General features: G+C 43.8%; 1 protein-coding gene across 3 annotated transcripts in view; it reads right to left on the bottom strand.

Annotated features, from left to right (window-relative positions):
* The window catches only part of CORO1C (coronin 1C), a 110726-nt gene that overhangs the window by 21639 nt on the left and 70861 nt on the right, over positions 1-18226 (bottom strand). For all 3 annotated transcript variants that reach the window (XM_073672381.1, XM_073672391.1, XM_073672400.1), the window contains exon 3: positions 660-782. In XM_073672381.1, coding sequence (XP_073528482.1) covers positions 660-782 — 123 coding nt within the window. The remainder of the gene's footprint in view (positions 1-659; positions 783-18226) is intronic.

Consider the following 18226-nt stretch of genomic DNA (forward strand, 5'->3'; position numbering starts at 1 on the left):
ATTCTGTATAGAAAGCTATGTGGGGCCCGTGATACTGTTTGGAGGACTACATAGAGCTCATTATTCTATATGGAGGACTGTGTGGGGCCCACTAAACTGTATACTGGTTGGCCCATGACTTTGTTCAAGTTTTTCAGTTTGGTCCTCTGTGTGTCCGAGTCTGACATCCCTGCTCTAGGTATACTTGCACAAAGTCAGAGATGGTAGGATTATAGTCCGGATTCGGAGTAACCAATCATCAGGTCTGTGTGGGTTTACATGAAGAGACCGAAGGATATGCGAAAACCTAAATCCACAGATGATCTATGTTAGTTCTCCAAGATGTTTGAAACACCTTCCCTGCCAAGTTCATTAAAAAAAAAAAATTCCACACTTTGTCAAGTGTACCAAACATTCATACAGTTTTGAAGGCAAAGGGTGATCACATCCTTGTTAATTGATTAAACCATTTTTGAAAGCTTTTGTCGCAGCAATTTTTCCATACCTTTCCAAAACTTTTGCAAAGTAATGAATAATATTCGTATTACAATTAATATCAACGAAAGACAAAATATTTATGTTTTAGTACCAAAACATTTAGAGCCGCTTTCTCCAAAATGTTTACTTAGATCCATTAAATTTAAGATAGAAGGAAATGACAGCATATCTTCAGTATTTACCATAACCGTGCAATCTTCAGAGCCACTTGCAATAACATTGTCATTATGAGGACACCAGTCAATGTCCAGCACTGGTCCTGTGTGACCACACACTGTAGGGTACGACTTGTCAATTCTTCCACTCTAGAAAAAGGAAAAACACATAGACCATAAGACGGTGCTACACTTAAAAAGTCACTTAAGCAAATTTAAGAAAGGGAAAAACACATTAATAAGAGTCAGCGAATGACAACTCACTAACTAGTTAGCCACCAGTCTGTATTTGCATTAAAACACAATAGCTGTTGATTTCAATAATTGCACAACACTTGCCATGGTTCACTGGAGCTGTAGATCAGCTAAAAAGCAGCCGATAAGCCACATTCACTGGCCTGCATAGACCAGCCGACCATACTTCCATGCTCACAGACTCACAGAATGATAGTGAACACATTGCTTGGAGATCAAAGAACATGTTCTCAGCAAAAAAAAATGTCATGTGTACACAGGACAATGAGCAGTGGAGAAAAATTATTTATATGCTAGCTTAAAAATAATTTCAGCCTTTTCAGACTTGTAGGTATAGAGATGCTTGTTGACGATTATCGGCTTGTTTAAATGGACATTTTAAGTTTTTTTCCTATTATCAGTGTGGATCACCACATCATTTTATATGACCAAACTCTAAATATCCACTCCCAAGTAAAGACAGGAAAGGTCAAGTGCTGAAAGATCACTAACGAAAGTTTAATGGTCATTGCTGCCATCACATTATGTGCAGCAGACAGAAGCATTCTCCAACTGTGACATGTACAACTGCTGGGAAAAAAAAAAACAGACTTTATTAACGTGTGGAGAGCAAGTTCCACTCTTGAAATGTGCGGTCAAATTTTCTTATGGTTTTACCAGATAGCACTAGACACTCCATGTTCTTTCCTTAATCTCCATTATTGCCATACGTATGAAAAAGGAACTGCTTCAGACAAGAATTTTTACAAAAAGCCAGATAGAGTTGTGCTTATACCTCAGCACAACTCCACAAAGTGAGCAGGGCACGTGTAAGATGAGAATACTTATTTCTAGTCCTTAATGTACTATTCTGTTGGGAGCGCCACAATCTCTTTTCATCTTTTAGATTATCCATGTACAATTACCATCTGAAGACTACACATGTTCAACCTACACATGATGATCCAGAGGAAGACAAAACCCATGAGGCAGATGCTCCTATATTAAAGGAAAAAATTCCTTCCTCACTGTACATACAGCAATCAGACTAGTTCGTTCGCTGGATAAAAAGGTCCATCACAGAATCTAGAACCCATAACATGCAATATATTTATCGATAAAGGCATCCAGGCCCCCCCTGAACTTTAGTGTATGCACCATTACATTACTGAATAACACCAAGTTTCATAACATATCTTTGATACTGCAGTTCAGGGCTGTGGAGTCGGTAAGCCAAACCTACAACTCAGACTCCTCAATTTCCATGACTGACTCCCTCATACATGGCTCATGTTTAAATATTAACATACAAAAAGTCCCACAATGGTATCCCATATATAATATTGATCACAAACAACTCAAACAATATTGTAACAACTGCTTTCATACAGGATTTTACTCCAAAGAAGCAAAGGATGAGTAAATTAGATCATAAAATTTAACCTTTATTGAATAAAGTCATAACCTGAAAAAAACTTATTAAAAAACACCAGTAACTTCATACGGGGGGGGTTATCGTCAGAATAGCAATATATCACATGTACCATGTAAATAGAGGACACTGAAAGCAAAATTGTAGGACTAAAGTATATATATATAGGACCCAGTGGCTATAACAAACCAAACAACAAGTAAAGCTGCATAGCAATCTATAATTTAGAATAAAATTGGTGTTAGTAGCTCATATTAGTGGGTCAGCATAACCTTAACCTACATGTAATTACACACTCAGCGTTTATTGTGGTGTCCATTACCTGGTGAATAAGGAGATGTTTAAGTGATAAATTTACTGTAGCACAGATTCATCTCTGCTAAAAGTCTAGACCCTTAGATCCGGAATAGGACATTTCATAACTTTCCCAAACTCTTATGAAAAAATATTCCCCACAAACTGCATTGAACTACTGTACCCAATTTATTATACATTTTAGGAGTCAGTCCATTTTATACTGACTCCACCAAAATGGACACGGACTCCGACTCCACACTGCATTATTTCATGATTTATTTGCCTTGGCAGCAGCTGCCTGGCACTGGTTAGTAAAGTTTAGTTTGCTGTTGACCCAAATCTTTTTCAGTGACAGTTTTGCCTACTGTTTTACTATTCACTTTAGTACATAACTATACATTTTCTTTCATCAGCCCAAGTACACAGCAGAGCTCAGAGCGAAGCAAAAAATGTGTTTGCATGAAAAATGACATTTCTCCTATTGTGTGTTAGTTACTTGTCTCACACTGGTAACTCTCCCTTTTATTTAAAATAATCTCAGGAGGCAGAGTTATCTTGCAGAAATCATCCTACCCATTGCCTGGAAGAGGTCATTTACATAAAGTGATAAAAGACGATTTCTCAACAACCAGCCATCTGATATGAGACATACAGGGAAGACTTTTTTTCAGCAGTCTATAACCTGTATGCCCGTATTAAATAGTTTACATAGATCAAATGTGGTGACAGATCTCCTTTACGCATGTGTGCTGAACCTTATTTCATGCTTCCAGAACATGGCAAGCAATCCCGACAATAACAGTCATGAGACAACCATCACTACATTGTCTATTCCCATTAGGGCGATACCTTTCAGCTAACATAACTGGGTACGGGAGATGCAGCACTATTTGAGATGAGCCCACTGAGAAGTCATGTTCTGGCCAATTTAAGAACCATTGTTTAAAAAGGAATGAAACCAGAAAATTGCCTTCTTCCAAACATCAATTTATAGTAAGAAGCCAGATGTCCTTTCAGTACTGCTGGACACTGAAATAGTAAGGGTCATTTGCCAAATTTTAAAGGAAAGAACAGGGAGTACCAAATAAAGCAGAAGCTACGCAATGTTATTTGTTTTATAATCAGAATAAGTGAGTAAATTACTTTTGCCAGTCATTAACTACAGAGGATGCCAAAAGCATTCCTGCAGAAACAACAAGGGCTCCAGAGGCTCCCTTGAGCATAGCACTTTACTGGCATAGACATTTGCTTATTTCAATATCTGTGCCTACATTTTTCAAGTTCTTGTCCTGGAGACTGTCTGAAGCTTGGAAACCAGCCTGGCATGTAACATGTGCTGTGCAGCTTGTATTAGGCAAACGTCACCCACGCACGTTTCTCACAGCAAGGCTTCACATTTATGATCTGCAGGTGGGGATGTGACCATATACATATCAGCAATTCAGAAATGCATGACTTCAGGACTTGATCCAGCAAGACCATTCCTTAAAAGGGGTTGTACAAACCTTAACTGAATGCTTTAGCAAGATTGAAAGATGGGCAAGCTGTTACATTTTTTTTTTTTTTTACTGTATGGTAGAAGTAGTTTTGCAAAAAAGTGACAACAGGAAGTGCAGCCATATTGTCCATATTGTTCTCTTGTTCAGCTTCTCAAAAAAAATGAGCAACTTTACACCCATGAAAAACAAGTGATAATTTTACCAACAGATCCTGAGAAGTTAGTCCAAAAAAAAATGGTTATTTTTTTTCTAGATTACACACTATAATATAAGCATGTGCCATTATCCTAGTTTTATTTTACAGAAAAAGCCATTGCTCGTAAATCGCTTACAACACAGCAATGGGATCTCATTGTTGAAAGTGTTCAACCAGGAGAAAGGGAAGAAAAAATTTCAAATGGCATTAGATATTCCATAGAACACTGTTAAGGACATCAAAAAATAGGAATTATTCCTACCGTTAATTATGTTTCCAGGAGTCCATCATAACGGCACGACAGGAGTTAAGTTCTCTGTTCCTCCAGGGACAGGAAACACATGAGAGGTTAAAAGCCCCCCCCCCCCCCCCCCCCATCACACCCTCAGTGTTAGTACTAATCACCAAACCAGGATGGATGCAACTCTATTTTATTATATACATATAGCAATGTTACATTCACATTTGTGTCAAGAGCAGGGGCGGGAAATATGGTGCCGTTATGATGGATTCCTGGAAATGTAATTAACGGTAGGAATAATTCCTATTTTACCAGTACGTCCATCATAACGGCACGACAGGAGACATACCAAAACATAAATGGAACATTTAGGGCGGGACTACTGCCTGAAGGACTTGACAGCCATAGGCTAATTGTTGACTGGACAATACATCCAATTTATAATGTTTACTAAATGTGGATATATTGGACCAGGTTGCTGCCTGGCAAATTTGGCCCACTGACGCTCCAGCTTTCTCTGCCCAAGAAGCGGAGATTGCCCGAGTAGAATGAGCTTTAAGGGAAATTGGTGGATCCTTCCCCTCAGATTCATACGCGAGGGCGATAGTCCTTGTCAACCACCTTGCTAGAGTCGGCTTAGAAGCTCTCTTGCCCTTATTCACACCTGAAAATTGCAGAAAAAGGTTTGAGTCTCTCCTCCAGGGGGCTGTGATTTCTATATACCGAACAATAGCCCTACTGACGTCCAAGGTATGGAAGGATTTCTCCTTTTTATTTTTGGGGGACTGGCAGAAAGACGGCAGTATTATCTCTTGATTCAGGTTCGAACTGGACACCACCTAAGGGTGAAAGGAGGGATCCAGTTTAAAGAACTAATCTGTCCTCCAGAATCTTAAGGTATGGGTCCAGAACTGAGAGGGCCTGGATCTCGCCTACCCGTTTTGCTGTAACTGCCACAAGAAAGGCTGATTTCATAGAAAGCAGGTCTACTGATGTTTCTTCTAGGGGTTCAAAGGGAGACTTACATAAAGCCCTCAACACCAGGTTCAGATCCCACGGCAGTACTAGACTCCTTATCGTGGGTTTTAAACGAGAAGTTGCTTTTATGAACCTTGATATCCATGGGTGCTCTATTAAGGAGTAGTCCAAAAAAGCACTTGGGGCCGAGATATGAACTTTTAACGTATTTGGCCTCAGACCCTTATCAAACCCCTCTTGGAGGAAATCCAATATCGTTGGAATATTGGGGTGAGACGAATTTCCCACAGACTGACCTGCAAAGCTACAGAACTGTTTCCAAATCCTAGTATAGATGGCTGATGTAACGGGTTTCCTACAGGCTTGTAGAGTTGTAATTACCTGATGGGAAAGGCCCTTAGAGGCTAGGATCCGCCTCTCAGGTTCCATACTGTCAATTTGAGGAATTGGATGTTCGGATGTAACAAGGGACCCTGCAATAGAAGATCTCTCCTGGCTGGGAGTCTGAATGGGAGATCCACCGCCATCCGGTGTAGCAGAGGGAACCAGCTCTTTTTAGGCCAGTAGGGCGCTATCAGAATAAAAGCTCCCCTCTCCTGTTGGATTTTCCTTAGTACTCTTGAGATGAGAGGGACTGGAGGAAAGGCGTACACCAGTTTTGTCCCGCATGATTGAGAAAGGGCATCTATTCCTTCTGGGCTGTCAGCTGGGTCCAAGGAAAAAAAAGCACTGCAGCTTCCTGTTTTTTCTTGTTGCGAACAGGTCTATGAACGGGGTGCCCCATCGTTGAATGATTTGATGAAACACCTCCGGATTCAGCTCCCAATCTGAGGGATCAACTCTTGCTCTGCTGAGAAAGTCTGCTACCACATTTTCGGACCCCCTTAGATGAATAGCAGATATTGAAAGGACATTTCTCTCCGCCCAGTAGAAGATTCTTGCCGCCAAGGATTGTAACCATTTTCCTCTTGGACCTCCTTGTCGACGAAGAAAAGCGATGGTGGTGCTGTTGTCTGAGAAAATTTTTACATGATTTCCTCGGAGCAAATGCTGACATCTTTGAAGAGTCTCCCAAACCGCCTTAAGCTCCCTGAAATTTGACGACCTGTGTTGTATCTCTTTGGGCCACATCCCTTGTAGATATCTGTTTCCTATGCTTGCTCCCCAGCCTTTTTGGCTGGCATCCGTATGGATCTGGATTGAAGGAAGAAAGATCCAGTCTACTGCATTTTCTAAGTTTGAAGGGTCTGTCCACCAGGAAAGGGAGTTTTTTAGCTCTCTTGACAGTCTAGTTTTCTTGTCTAACCCCGATGGTAGTCTGTTCCAAACTGACAGGATCGACTTCTGTAACGGCCTTGAACGGGCCTGTGCCCATTTCACGCTCGGAATGCATGAGGTCATCAGTCCTAAGATCCGCATGGCGTATCTGATTGAGGTGGTCTTCCGTTTCTCGAAGTTGTAAATCTCCAGTTTTATTTCTTCTCTTTTCTCCTGGGGCAAGGAGGACTTTTGAAGACTGGAATCTAAGAGTACCCCTAGAAATACTTTTGTAGTACTTGGATGGAGGCTTGATTTTTCCCAATTGAGGTTCCACCCCAAATATTCCAGGGTTTCGATCGTATGCTCTTGTTGACTGAGAAGAAGAGACTGACTCTGCCACCAATAATATATCGTCCAGGTAAGGGATGATTATAATCCCCTGTGTTCTTAAGAAGGCCGCTACTTCTGTCATAACCTTTGTGAATATTCGGGGGGGGGGGGCCCGAGGACAGACCAAAGGGTAGGCAAGTGAATTGAAAGTGGTGTACTGTGTCCTCCTGCTCTAGAGCGAGCCTTAGGTATTGCTGGTGACTTAGGTGAATTGGAACATGGTAATATGCATCCTTGAGGTCTAGGGTGCACATTACCGATCCCTTCTCCATCAATGGAATGCTGGTTTTTATAGTTTCCATTTGAACCTTTTGTATTCCACCCACTGGTTTAAGGGCTTGAGGTTTATAACCGTACGGCGTTTGCCCGAGGGTTTTAACACCGAGAAGAGGGAGGAATAATGGCCAAAACCCTGCTCTGAAGGGGGGGACCTGTTTCACCACGTGAAGGGATTGAAGGACTAATATATCCTGCCATAGACTTTTGAGATCTACGGGGGAGCGAGGACGAGTGATTTGGAAAAGACGAGGTGGGGCATGGGAGAAGTCTATTTTGAAACCTTCCCCTAAGGAACGTAGGATCCATTGATTTTTTGTAATGGACGCCCACTTGTCCTGAAAGAAAAGAAGCCTGCCCCCTACTCCAATGGCGTTATGGTCTAGCTGGGGCTCCAGAGGCGACCTGATCTGCTCTGTCCTTTCCTCCCTTCCTGTAAGACCATCTCCCAGTCTTACCCTTACCCCTGTAATCATGGTTAGGGGATCGACGGGGTCCACGAAAGGGCCGGTATCTTTTAACCCTATCCTTGGGAAATCCTTTTTTCTTGTCGGATGCTCTTTCTAGGATCTCGTCCAACACTGGACTAGAGACCCGAGCACCCGAAAAGGGAATTGAGCACAGTTTATTCTTTGAGTGGCTATCCCCCGACCACGTCTTTAGCCATATCGCCCGTCTAGCTGTATTAGATAATACGCTACATCTAGCTGCGAATCTGACCGATTCGGCCGAGGCATCAGCCATGAATTGCGTTGCCAGCTTTAACATGGGAAGAGAGTCTGATAGCATCTCTACAGGGGAGTCCGACCTAATTTGATTTTACAGCTCGTCCAACCAAAGGCACATGGATCTTGCCACTGAAGTGGCAGCGATATTTGACTTAATTATTGCTACTGAGGTCTCCCAACTCCTCTTGAGCATGCGCTCTGCCTTCCTATCCATTGCGTCCTTGAGGCAAGACGAATCCTCAAAGGGGATGGATGTTTTCTTAGCCACTTTCGCTATTGGGACATCTACTTTAGGGATTTCCTCCCAAAGTTTGATGTCCTCCGGATTGAAAGGAAGACGGGATTTAAAGTCTCTTCGCACAATAAGTCTTTTCTCCACTTCTTCCCATTCCTCCATAATCATTGATTTTAAATGCTCATTTACAGGGAACACTATTTCTCTGAGTTCTCAGACCTGTGAACATTTCATCTTGTCTGGAATGGGAGACCTGAGTGTCCTCCAAGTTCACAGTACGCCTGACGGACTTTAATAGTTCATCCGCATGTTCCGTAGAGAAGACATATTTCTTTCTCTCTTGTGAGGGTAACTGAGAGAAGCGATCCTCATACTCTTCTAGACTGTGCTCTGATGCGGAATCTGAATATTCTCCTTCCTCAGACACCTCTTCCATCTCCCACCTAGATCTTTTCTGGCGAGGAGAGGGTTGAACTATTTGGGGTGACAGCTGTGTACGGGAAGGCATGAGGCTCGAGACTGTACTCTGGACCTCCACACGTATCATAGATCTTATATCCGTCAAAAAGGAAGTTTTTTCTTCCTTTAGGACTTCGGCTATATATTTTTTACACAGCCACTTTTTATATACGAGTCCTGAAGCTTCGTGTTACAGTCTACACATCGTCTTGATTTTTTGGAAGAAGATCCAGACCTCTGGGTTCCCCTCTCCTAATCCATAAAAAAATATAAAGGACACCGGAGATTTACTATAAAAACCTGTCCTAGAATACTCTGATTTATCCAGAGAAGGGCCTAAGGCTGTACTCACACTGCCCAGGGACTCTGAAGGGGCTTCTGACCGTGAAGGATTAGCTTCCATGGTGTCAGTGTGTGTGTGTGTGTGGCTGAGGTGTACCCTTTTATAGGGTCTTACCTGATCCAGGTGGTAGCCACGCCCCCAACGATAATCGCTATTCTTAATGCCCTGGAGGCTCACCACTGCCTCCGGGCACCTGTGCGTTCTGGGTGCCGAAGCCCCTCTTCTCAATGCCGGAAGGAGAAGCGGCGTGCGCTCCACCCTGGAACACACGCCGCACCAAAGCGGATGTTCACCCTGATGACTCCGCCTCCCACCGGAAGCCATACACCGTGCTCCTCCGTGGATCGCACGCCGGCCTTTCAGCCGGTGGGATAGCGCAACGCTCAGAGCCCCCTGTCCGGGGGATACAGCGCCAAGCGGCGGTCTTCTGGCTGAGGGACCCCGCAAAGGGGTATCAGCATGGAGCCTCTGGACCGAAGGAAGGGGAGAGTTCTCAGACCCCCCAATCCCCCTGGCTCTCAGGTAACTTCTATCTTCGGAGAACCTCTCCATAGCGTCCTGTCCTGCTAGGAAAAACACTGAGGGTGTGATGGGGGGGCGCTTTTAACCTCTCATGTGTTTCCTGTCCCTAGAGAAACAGAGGACTTAACTCCTGTCGTGCCGTTATGATGGACGTACTGGTAAAATAACTTAAATTTGCTAAGACCATGACATTCGCTAGAACTGGATGTCCCTAAAAAAAAAAATTAGCACAAGAAAATTGGTAAGGAGGCTGCCAAAAGGCCTACAGAAACATTAAAAGAGCTCCAAGAATTTCTGGCAAGAATTAGTTGTGTATGGCGTGTGACAACAATGCCCAGTAGTATTCTTCATAAGTCTGCTCTGTGGGGTGGGGTAGCAAAAGGTAAGCCTTTTCTTACTAAAAATATCCAAACAAAAACTAGGTTTTTCCGAAAACCTATATCAAGTCTGCCAAAAGAATGTGGGAAAATGTCTCATGGTCTGATGAGACCAAGGTTGAATTATTTGGACATAATTCCAATGGGTAGAAGACCAACACTTGCCATCACCAAAACACCATACCCAGTGAAGCAGGATGGAGGCAGCATTATGCTTTAGGGCTGTGGAGAGAATTCTTAACAGTTCCAAATATCAGTTAATTTTGCAACAAAACCTTCAGGCCTCAGGTTAAGAGTTGAAGAATTTCACCTTTCAGCATGAAAATGGAAGACATTAAAAAGGTGAAAAAAATTCTGCAATGAGTCTGCTTACATCACAGAAACCTGGCATTTTAGCATCTGTGTGTAGATATATATGCAAATGTGTACACACAATTTTTAAATTATGGGTTGAAGTTTGCTACCCAAGAGCAATTTTTTTCATTTAAAGCACCATTTCAGCGGGTTGTTTTTTTTTTTTTTTTTTTCAGTGCAGGAGTGGCGCTTTAAATCTAAGCCTCCTGCCCCCATTCTTATACTCGCTTTCCGGTGGCTTCACCTTTTACCGGTGCCGCTCTGGTCCTGTGGTGCCATCTTGGCCCGTAACTTCTGACTGGCTGGAAGTCAGGCGTTACGTCACAAGACAGAGCCAGAATGAGGCTCTCAGACTAGTATTGAAGAGTGACCTCTGGTGCGCCCTATGAAACACTGGAGCTGCTGGCAGGTCACTTTTCTCGCCGGAGACAGACGCTGGAAAAGGTTGAAGGCAGCAGGAGAATTACATTTACATTTATTGCGGTGCAATAAAAAAAAAAAAAAGAAAAAAAAGAAAACCCGCTGGAGTGGTGCTTTGCATAACTTGTTTTACTACAAATCGTAAACATGCAATTGTCAATGAAAGAAACAGCACAGATAACTTGTGTATAAATTGGGATACTAACTGGTTTCTAAGGGGATGCCAAAGTTAATTAAAAAGAAGTGCAAAGGCGGTAATACTGCAAAGATTAGGAAACTGAGCATATCTATCTACATACATAAAACACCCTGCCTAACAGTCCCTGTATTACATTAAACACAAACAGTTGTTTAGAAAAAGTATTTCTAAATTCTGTTTATTATATGTACGTGAGGCCTTTGACAAGTCAATGGGGCGTTAGTGTCCGCAGACTAGTCGGCCCACTTAGCATGCCATCATGCCCCTGCAGTGCAGGAGACTTCCGATCAAGCGCAGTGCACCTCTCTGAAGCCGGTACGCTCAATGCAGTGGGGGAAAGAAGCTGCACGCATGCACAAGGTTTGCATAGCTATAACTTAGACAAACCCTTTAGCAATTTGGATGGTCTATTAATATCCTCACTACATCTATATGTAAAACCTATATGTATAAATAAAAAAAAGTATGTATTCAAAATGACCTACCAGGTCACAAGACAAAGGATCACAATACTGAAGTATGATCAGACAACAATTATGACTGAGCTGCCAAAACCAGTAATCATTGACAAGAGCGGCGCAGATTCTACGTGTAATCACTTTTCTATAACATAGTAATATTTAGTGGGAATACACTTCGGTATTATAAGTGTGTGAATCAAATGTTTCTTAACTGAAAATTTAAAAACTGCACAAAATGCACTTCATTACACCCAATGATATTTCTGTAAAAACATTATGACATTTATGCAATTTCACTGAAGGGTGGATAGGTAAAACACAGGATCCCTGTTTGTCAAATAGAAAGGAGAGAGAAGGTGGGGTAAAAAAGCAATGTTGCATTAACCTTAGTGTACAAATAAGCCAACACTGTGTGACAGTATTTATAACCTGTAAGTAACAAGTGCTTAAAAGGCCAGGGATTGCGGTCTAGGGATCGGATCAGCATTCCCTTCCTGCATGGGACTGATCTCCTCAGTAATCACAGAGTCAGGGAGTGATGCAGCAGGGGAGTGTTCACAGTGCTCCCTCCTCCAGGCCAGCTCCCCAGCACTCCCTGAGCCCAGACAGTACATTTTACCATATAAGGCCATGGATGATCTGAACCCTGACAGGCACACAATCCCTGCTTCCTGCACCGCTTGCTCATTGGCTGCATTGTCTCCCGCTATGATGACAGCAGGGTGTGTGCATTGTAGGCATCCAGAGAGCAGCGTGCTTCGTTAACTCTTTACCTCCAGGGAATCATGGTAATCGCACGCTGCTTTTCTAGCACTGTAGAATAGGAATCTTGTACTGTATTTTCTGTAGTCACACAACGATTGAAACAGAGTAGGAATCAGAAAATTACATTCTGGTGCCAAGGTTTTCTTGTTTCCCATTTCAATTGCATTTAATCATTACACACTGTACATCCCTAAATAAACTAGTAATGAAAACAGACGGCAACTAGGAAAGCAGACACTAGTAAGCGCTATAGCACATAATGGGGCAATGTCATGCTGCCATCCTTGGTGGAGGTATAGCGGTACTGTTCTACATAACAGAAAGTCCCCAAAGATCACTTGAGACTACAGTAGCAAACAAATTAAAGTAAAATTTACGTTCAAAGAAAGTGTTAAAATTAATTTCATTATACTGGGAAATTCATTCCTCCTGATTTTTTTCTGCCAGAACCACAATGAGGGCTCATGTACACAGCTGGAGCTGTGCCACATGGTAAACACCTAACTTGTGTTTTGTGGCTGCTGGCAAATTTTCTATGGGGAAAAAAAAAAGAAAAAAAAAGAAGAAGAAGGGCATGTTTTGAGAGCAGGACCCTGTGTAGCGTTGCCATGCCTGAGCTCCATATATATTAGGGTGGGGATCTAACCCCAGTAAGACACACCAAACGAGGCTGACATGTGGCTATGTGTCGTTATCTTCATTGTAAATTGTGGGAGAAGTGGAACAGTTGTTGTCTCACAATGGTGAGATTGTATGGCGTCTTCTGGAGTGTCCGTGTAGAGAGGGACACTATTCTCCCTATAAATGGGACAAATGGTAATGCAACCAACATCTGACATTTATGGCATAAACTTTTGACATGCCAATAATGTCCTAAATTGTAATACACTTGGGAATATTTCACTCCTTCAATTTGGCCCGTCAGAATAGGAAAGATTTTGCAACCCCATTTTAGAGGGTTATTCCCATCTCTGTCTTTCATGGCCAAAACAGGAATAACTGCTTCTAAGTGTCGGCCATCAGAGGTGAAGCAACAAAAAAAAGCAGAGCTGCGCTACACTATTGCCGTAGGTTTCATAGAAAAGTAGTTACAGCAAAAGCATAGAAGAGAGCTACGCGGTTTTGACCAGTAGGGAATTAAGTGTATAGCATTGCGATAGTGTTTCTGTAACTCCCATTCCTTTTCATGGGAGTTATGAAAAAAAAAAAAAAAAAAAAAAAAAAGCTGTTTACATAGGTCTGTCTCTGGTGGCCAGGACTTGGGAGCAGTTATTTCAATTATGACCCTAAAAGACTGAGATGGTAAAGAACTAGTGTTGAGTGAGTATGTTCTATTAACCCTTTCGCCGAGTACGCTCGGGCCGAGCACCGAGTATTTATAGCTGCTCGGTGATATGGTTGAATCACTCCCGTGTGCATGATTTGCAACTGTTTGACAGCTTTATTACATGTGAGGAATGTCTATTTCTTGAATGTGTAAGAAAGATTAGTTACTTACCGGTAACGGGATTTCTCGGAGACCATGACAGCACCACGAGAGAGGGAATCCGCCCACCAAGGACAGGAAACCTACAGGCTTAAAAGGGGGGCGGCCCTCCCTCTCGCCTCAGTTTGGATTACAGAGCACTGAGAGGACCGCCCGGTTAGTAGACATAGCAACATAATCATGAAACAAAACAGTATATACATTCTTACAACACCAATGTGTGAGAATAAAGAATGAAAACAGATAAGAAGTGCTCCCAAAAAGGGGTGAAGGGAGGGAATATAAGGGTGCTGTCATGGTCTCCGAGAAATCCTGTTACCGGTAAGTAACTAATCTCTATCGGTCGACCATGACAGCACCACGAGAGAATTGCAGAGATGAAGATTCTAGGGAGGGACCACTGCTTGGAGCACCCCTCTCCCAAATGTGAGGTCAGACGAAGCACCCAGATCTAGTCTATAGTGCTTATAAAAGGTAGATGGAGAAGACCAGGTAGCTGCCTTACATATGTCCTCCATCGAGACGCCAGACCTCTCTGCCCATGAGGTTGCCACCGCCCGGGTAGAGTGAGCTTTCAGGCCACGCGGTGCTTCCTCTCTGCTGGATACATAGGCTAGCGTAATGGCCTCCCTAATCCATCTAGCTATGGTGGATCTAGAGACCTTAAGCCCCTTCCTAACCCCCTGATAGGAGATAAATAAGGAACTCTCTCTCCTAAAGGGCTGAGTGACAGCAAGGTACCTAACCACACACCTTCTCACATCTAAAGCATGGAAATCTGCTTCTATCTGATTACTAGGGTTCGGACAAAAAGAGGGTAATATTACTTCCTGAAGTCTATGAAACCGGGAAGCTACCTTAGGCAAGTATGCTGGCTCTGCTCTAAGAATTATTCTGTCTTCCAGAACCTGGGTGAAGGGAGGGCCAGAGGACAGAGCCTGAATATCACCAATCCTCCTAGCAGATGTTAGGGCTACAAGAAGCACTGTTTTGAGGGTAATAGATCTCAGGGATACAGAATCTATTGGTTCAAAGGGTGCCCCAGCTAACGCTTTCAGAACCAGGTTTAGGTCCCATGGAACGACCTTAGTTTTGGTAACCGGCCTGGACCTACCTACTGCTTTTATAAAGCAGGAAATCCAATAGTTTTCTGTGAGGACACAGTTATAGAGGGCACCTAGTGCCGACACTTGGATCTTCAAGGTGCTCGTTGCTAACCCCAGCTCGAAGCCCCTTTGTAGGAACTCTAAAATCTTCCCAATTGGCACTCCCTTATCCACTGAAGATTTAGAAAAAGATAAAAACTTGTTCCAAACTTTTGCATAAATTTTGGTAGTGACAGGCTTTCTACTACGTAATAAAGTAGATACTAGACTCTGGGAAAAACCTTTTAGTTCTAGCAGGGACCTCTCAAATTCCACGCCATCAAGTGGAGCCCCGGAGCTCGCGGATGGAGCACTGGACCCTGGCTGAGGAGATCCGGAACTTCTGGCAGGACCCAAGGGTCCGAGATGGACATGTTCCTCAGGCATGAGAACCAGTGTCTTTTGGGCCAAAAGGGGGCGATCAAGAGGACCCTTGCTTTGTCCTCTCTGATCTTTCTTAGCACCATAGGCAGAAGGTTTAACGGTGGGAAGGCATAGGCCAGATTGAAGTTCCAAGGGATTTGGAGAGAGTCTACTGTCAGGGGCCTTTCTCTCGGATCTAGGGAGCAAAAAACCTTTGTCTTCCGGTTTTGCTTTGTGGCGAAGAGATCCACCACCGGAAGACCCCATTTCCGGACTAATAGGGAAAAAATGTCCTGTTTTAGTTCCCAATCGGCTTGCCTTAAAAAATGACGACTTAAGAAGTCTGCCTTTGAAATTTTCTTTCCCTTTGATGTGGAGGGCTGTTAAAGAGAGGAGATGGTGTTCCGAGATCTGAAAAAGATAATCCGCCACTCTCATTAGCGATCCAGCACGAGTACCCCCCTGATGGTTAATACAAGCTACTGCTATATTATTATCGGACAGGATCCTAATGTTCTTATTGTGAAGGAATGGTAAGAAATGATTAACAGCCCTATCAACTGCCAGTAGTTCCCTAGTATTAGAGGAAAGCGCTCTCTCAGTGTCCGACCAGAACCCCTGGGCAATCATATCCCCCAAGTGAGCTCCCCATCCATGTAGACTTGCGTCAGTTGTAATTATTTCAGATATTCTGACCACCCAGGGAACTCCTCGAGACAAGTTTTCTAAATTCACCCACCACTGTAGAGAGTCAATAGACCGGGGAGATAGGAACATCAGTCTCTCCAAGTGCCCATGTAACGAGACCTCATTCTGTAGGACGTCCCACTGTAAAACTCGAGTGGTATTGTGCCCACATTACCCCCAGCAGACAAGATATCAGGATACCAAGTAAGGACATTGCAGCCCTAAGGGACATGACCGGGTTTGCAAGAGTTCCTTCCACCAGCCTTTTGACCTTCTGTTTTTTGGCTTCTGGAAGGAAACACATCTGGAGGTCTGAGTCTAGCATGATACCTAGGAACTGCTGTACTCTCGAAGGGACTACCCTGGATTTCTCCAGATTTAGGATCCAGCCCAGGCCTTCCAGAATAGAGGAGACCAATTTAAGATGGGAGAGACATTGAGAGGCTGAGTCTCCAATGATCAAAAAATCATCAAAGTAAGGGATAATTAACACATTATGTTCCCGTACATGAGCCATCACCTCCGCTATCACCTTCGTAAATATTCTAGGGGCTATAGCGAGACCGAATGGCAAGGCCGCAAATTGGAAAGGTCTGATTTCATCCCCTATGACCAAGGCCACTCTAAAGTATTTTTGGAAGCTTCTGTGTATAGGTATATGGTAATACGAGTCCTTTAGATCCAATACTACCATGTGACAGCCTGAGAACAATAGTTTTATAGTAGACTTAATGGACTCCATTTTAAAGGTGGGAATTAACAAAAATGTATTCAGGGCCTTAAGGTTAACAATACACCTAAAGGATCCGTCAGGTTTAGTGACCAAAAACAACGGTGAGTAGAACCCCAGTCCCTTCTCTGCTATCGGGACCTCCACTAAGACTGCCTTATGGACCAGATTCAGGACCTCCACTTGAAAGGCCATCTGCTCCCGTGTTGAGGACCGGTTTGGGGTCAGGACGAACCTCCCACGAGGGACTCGCTGAAAGTCGAGTCTCAGGCCGGAACCTACCAGACCAAGGATCCAATTATTAGAAGAGATATTTGTCCAGGCAGGTAAGAAGCCCAATAACCTCCCCCCTACCTGGGCCGCAAGTCACTGGCTCGGTTTTCGGGGGCCTTGGCTAGCAGAAGAGGATCCGAACAGGAGCCCTTTACCTTTCGGTCTACGGTCTTCCCATTTATCCTGACCCTTCTGGCGCTTATTACGTAGAAAACTTTTCTGAAAAAGACTTTTGTACGTTGGGGCAGATAGGTTAGGAAAGCCCTTTTTTTGTGTCACTTGCTCTATCCAGTAGCTCATCCAGAACCGACCCAAAGAGATGTCCCCCTTCACAAGGGATAGAAGCAGAGTCTTGTCCTCGCATGAATGTCCCCCGGCCAACATTTTAGCCACAAGGCTCTCCGGGCAGAGTTAGACATGGCGGCCGACCTTGCTGCTAATCTGACGGAATCTGCTGATGCGTCCGCCAGAAAGGCTGCCGCCCCCTGAAGAGACATGTCCGCCAAGATTTCCTTCCTGGGGGTATTGTTTTTAAGATGGGCTTCCAGCTGGTCCAGCCAGATCATTAGGGACAAGTAGCTGCCACCGCGGGTTTTAGGGCTCCCGCCGAAGTCTCCCAGGTCCCTCTAAGGAAAGAATCAGCCTTTCTATCCAGGGGGTCTTTAAGAGCTCCCATATCATCAAACGGAAGGGAGGAACTCTTAGAGGCTTTGGAAATGGCCACATCAATCTTGGGGGCTTTTTCCCAGGAGGAAGAGGCCGATTCCTCAAAGGGGTACTTCCTTTTGAAGAATGGAGGTAGAGCGCCCTTCCTTTCCGTTCTTTTCCATTCGCTAAGGATTAAGCCCTGTATTTTTTCGTTCAACGGAAAACTCCTTCTCTTCCTTTGACCCAGCCCCCCGAACATAACGTCCTGGACTGACTTCTCCTGCCTGGCCTCTGTGATGCCCATGGTGGACCGAACCATTTTAATCAATCTGTCCACTTCACCAAGGGGGAAGCAATTTTGTCCCACACCACTATCAGAGGAGGAAGCAGAGGAAAAGTCTGCACTATCTGAATCCGACTCATAGGGAGAGGATAGGGGGTCATCCAAGACTAAGGGGATCTCACAGTCAGAGTTCATTTTCTCTTTAACTCTCTTGGAGGACCTTGTGAATCTCTGTTTTAACTAAGGTTTTTAAACCAGAAGCTAGAGCAGGACCCTCTTCTGCCAGTGTCTGGTTTATGCACAACTGACATAG

This window comes from Phyllobates terribilis, unplaced genomic scaffold, assembly GCF_046119375.1.
Source record: "Phyllobates terribilis strain yellow unplaced genomic scaffold, ASM4611937v1 Scaffold_1__5_contigs__length_1240528914, whole genome shotgun sequence".
Taxonomy (NCBI): Eukaryota; Metazoa; Chordata; class Amphibia; order Anura; family Dendrobatidae; genus Phyllobates; species Phyllobates terribilis.